The 3,421-nt window shown below is 49.4% G+C and overlaps 1 protein-coding gene across 1 annotated transcript in view; it reads left to right on the top strand.

Moving 5' to 3' along the window:
* The first annotated feature begins 2,657 nt into the window (after positions 1-2,657).
* The window catches only part of Rhbdl3 (rhomboid, veinlet-like 3 (Drosophila)), a 55,581-nt gene continuing 54,817 nt past the window's right edge, over positions 2,658-3,421 (top strand). The window contains exon 1 of the mRNA XM_013016285.1: positions 2,658-2,750. Coding sequence (XP_012871739.1) covers positions 2,658-2,750 — 93 coding nt within the window. The remainder of the gene's footprint in view (positions 2,751-3,421) is intronic.

Raw genomic sequence — 3,421 nt, 5'->3', positions numbered from 1 at the left:
AGAGATATAATTCAGGACAAAGCCCTGGCCTAGCATGCACAAAACCCTGGATTTGATCCCCAGAACCAGAAGAGAGAAGAAAAAAGAAAGAGGAAGAAAACCAAAAAAGCTATAGGTATGGAGTGTTGACATAAAGATCAATCAGCCTACTTGCCTTCTTTGCTGTTGTCTCTCACTAGACCCCAAACACTCTCCCAGGGTGGCTGTGTGCAGCCTGAGTACTTGACCATGGTGGCTGTTGAATGAAAGTGAGCAGACACTTTGACCATTCTCCCCTCTGCAGCACAGAATGTACCACACTTGAGGCTGTCTTAGGCTGTCTTTTCGAGGTCCAAAAACTAGCAGGTAGCTGGCCACTCCCATCCCTTGGAGGTCTCTCTAGGCCTTGGGTCACAGATCCCATGTCTCACTGCCTACTGGGGAGCAGCAGGAATCTTTCTTAGCTACAGATTACCTTGGGGCCGAGGAGAGTGGGGATAGGCTGACTGTGAGGCTGAGCAGTACTGGGAACATGGCTGTTGGGTGTCAGAATTCATCCTAGTAGTGTCCAAGCCTAATGGCCATCTTCCTTTCAGCCGGGGTCTGGAGGGGAGAGGCAAGGAGGATTCTGGGGAGAGGCAAGGATGCTTTCCTAGGAGGCTTCTGAGGACACAGTCTGCCAAGGTAGGCACCTGTTCCTAACGAACAGCTGGAAGATGGAAGAGCAAGGCACGATTTGGAAAGTCTCCGATTCTTCCTCTCCTCTTTGTTCTAACTGCTCGTGTGGTTTCTTTGGATGGCAGAGGGGTGTGTGTGTGTGTGTGTGTGTGTGTGTGTGTGTGTATGCTGCATCTGCTGGTGTGTGTGTGTGTGTGTGTGTGTGTGTGTATGCTGCATCTGCTGATCCCAGGGCTTCAACTCAGGGCCTGGGTGGTGTTTCTGAAATTTTGTGCTCAAGGCTACTCTACCACTTGAGTCACAGTTCCACTTCTGGCTTTTTTTGGTTATTAGTTGGAGATAGAGTCTCATGAACTTTTCTGCCCAGGCTAGCTTTGACTTGTGATCCTCAGATCTCAGCCTCCTGAATAGCTAGAATTATAGGCATGAGCCATTGGCACCCATCATGGGATGTTTTTAATTAAATTGTTTTTTTGCAGTACTGGAGTTTGAATGCAGAGCCTTATACTTGCTAAGCTGGTCTTTTACTGCTTGAGCTATGCCTCCACTTGTGCATTTTTCTGGTTATTTTGGAATGGAGTCTAGTGAATGTTTTTACATGTTGGCCTTGAAATGATTCTCCTTATCTCAGCCTTTTGAGTAAGTAGGCATGAGCCACTGCACATTTTTGTGAAGATATGTTAAGATGGGGTCTATGTTGCCCAAGCTAGCTTCTAACTCCTAGGCTCAAGTGAACTTCTTGTTTCAACTTCCCAAATAGCTGGTATTACAGGCCAGTACCATTGTACACAACTAGGAGAGATTTTTTAAATGTTACTCTTGGGGGGGAGTTGTCTCACATTTATAATCCTATATAATCAGGAATCAGAGATTTGGAGGATAATGGCCTTAAAGCCAGCCTGGGCAGAACTCTTTGAAAGACTACATCTCCAATTAAACAGCAAAGCTGAGCTGGAGGTGTGGACCAAGTGGCAGAGTGCCAGTCATGAGCAAGCAAGCCAAGAGATCATGAAACCCTGAGTTCAAGCTCTGGTACCTGGGGGGGGGGGATGCGGGGGAGGAGTTGCTCTCCTTTCATAGTCCTTCAAGTGGCTCCCCATTTCCCTTAGGCTGAAATCCCAACTCTTTCACACAACCCTTGCCTCCAGGCTGGGCTCTTTGGTGCTTTGCTATAATTTCCAGCCAAACCCAATTGCTCAACATTCTCATTGCTTTCGTCCCTTCTGGTCCGTCTATTCTGGAGTACATCCTTTTGAAAGACCTCCTGGATCCATGTATTTAGGCTTCTCTCCTCTGTAATCCACAGCTTCTATATCCTCTGAAATCCGGAATTTACCTTTGTTGGAACATCATTGTCTCCCTTGTCAAACTGTTTTAAAAGAGCAGGGTCTTAGCGCTCAATAAATGTTCCAGAGTTTAACTGAGTCTGCTAAAGTCCCTTCCCCAGGCTGGAGAAGAAACCGAATCTGGAGAGTAGCTGGAGTCAGAAGGCTGTCCAGTGGCTTCTAGATGCCCCTCTCCTTCAATTCCCCAGAACCAGGCTTCCTGGGGTACCACTCCACAACAAATGGTCTGATTTGAACAAAGCCAGGACTCAGCCAAATTATGCAAATGATGGTAGGAGGTGGGAAAGGCAATGACATGGCCTCAGCGTCCCCCAGCTGCCCCTCATCCTCCGGGGCTCCCCCCCCCTCAAGAAGCCAGCCTCTCTTCTGTCCCCTGAAGGCTGTTTTCAAAATCACACCCATGCAGACAGTTTTATTTACAAGGAAATCTTGGCAGGATCTTGACTTGTTAGTAGAGTAGGGAAGGGAGGGAAGGTGGTGAGAAATAAAAATAGTTAAAATGATCACACTTTCAGAAACCGAGATGAAAATTGGTGTCTGTAGCGAAGAACTCACCTAATTAGGATGGAGCTAATTTCCTTCTGTGTTCAAGGGGAGCAGTCAGAGCTGGGGGAGATGGTCACAGGTTGGATCCCAGGACTGTGTTATGCGGTTATGTGTTTGCCTGACAAAGCCGAGAGCATGCATCACAACTTTTGCAAACAGAAGGAGCCCGTTTCTGACAGGAAGTTGAGAGAGGCCCAGGTGGTACTGGAAGGGGCAGAAGGGGCAGGGGGCGGGGAGGGCTGGGTTCATCAAGGGTGGGGGTCTGATTGTGAGATCTTATCAGGAGTGAGACCCAGAGACTTCCATGCAGAACTGGGCACCTGTCCCAGTGAGCCACTGGTACCAGTTACAGGCAGAGCCTCTGCTTAGGGGGTGAGTGGGGGGCAGCATTCCCAGGATGTAAAAGATCCCTTAAGCTGTTTTTGTTTTTAGTTTCTACATCGCCCCTTCCCCCCAGGTTGGGCACTCTCCTGAGCTGCACGTGGTCCGACGGAAGCCTGGGCAGAGTCTCAGGCCTTTGGGTTATAGGAAGGGCAAGGTTTAAGGTTTGGGGGTCTCAGAGAGATCTCCTCCCTCCCCCCTTATCTGACTTCTCCAGTATCTAGGTTTTTCCTTGGACCTCCCAGAATCTGGGTGAACAGAGGCAGGAGCTGTGGTGGTGGGGAACCCAATCCTCACAACATCCCGCCCCGAATCCTTCCTAGTTAATTAACCCTGAGGTTGCCAAAGAGTGAAAACCTGGCTTCTGCCTCCAATACTCAAACTGCCGCTGCCTCGGGGCGATCGCGATCGTCACCCCGGCAGTGGAAGCGAATGGTAATGGGGTGGAGGGCAACGCAGTCCTCACCCCTGCCCAGGCCGGGCACCCTCAT

This window comes from Dipodomys ordii, unplaced genomic scaffold (assembly GCF_000151885.1).
Source record: "Dipodomys ordii isolate 6190 unplaced genomic scaffold, Dord_2.0 Scaffold31, whole genome shotgun sequence".
Lineage (NCBI taxonomy): Eukaryota > Metazoa > Chordata > Mammalia > Rodentia > Heteromyidae > Dipodomys > Dipodomys ordii.
Note: the sequence above shows the minus strand (reverse complement) of the source record. Positions and strands in the feature narration are given on the sequence as shown.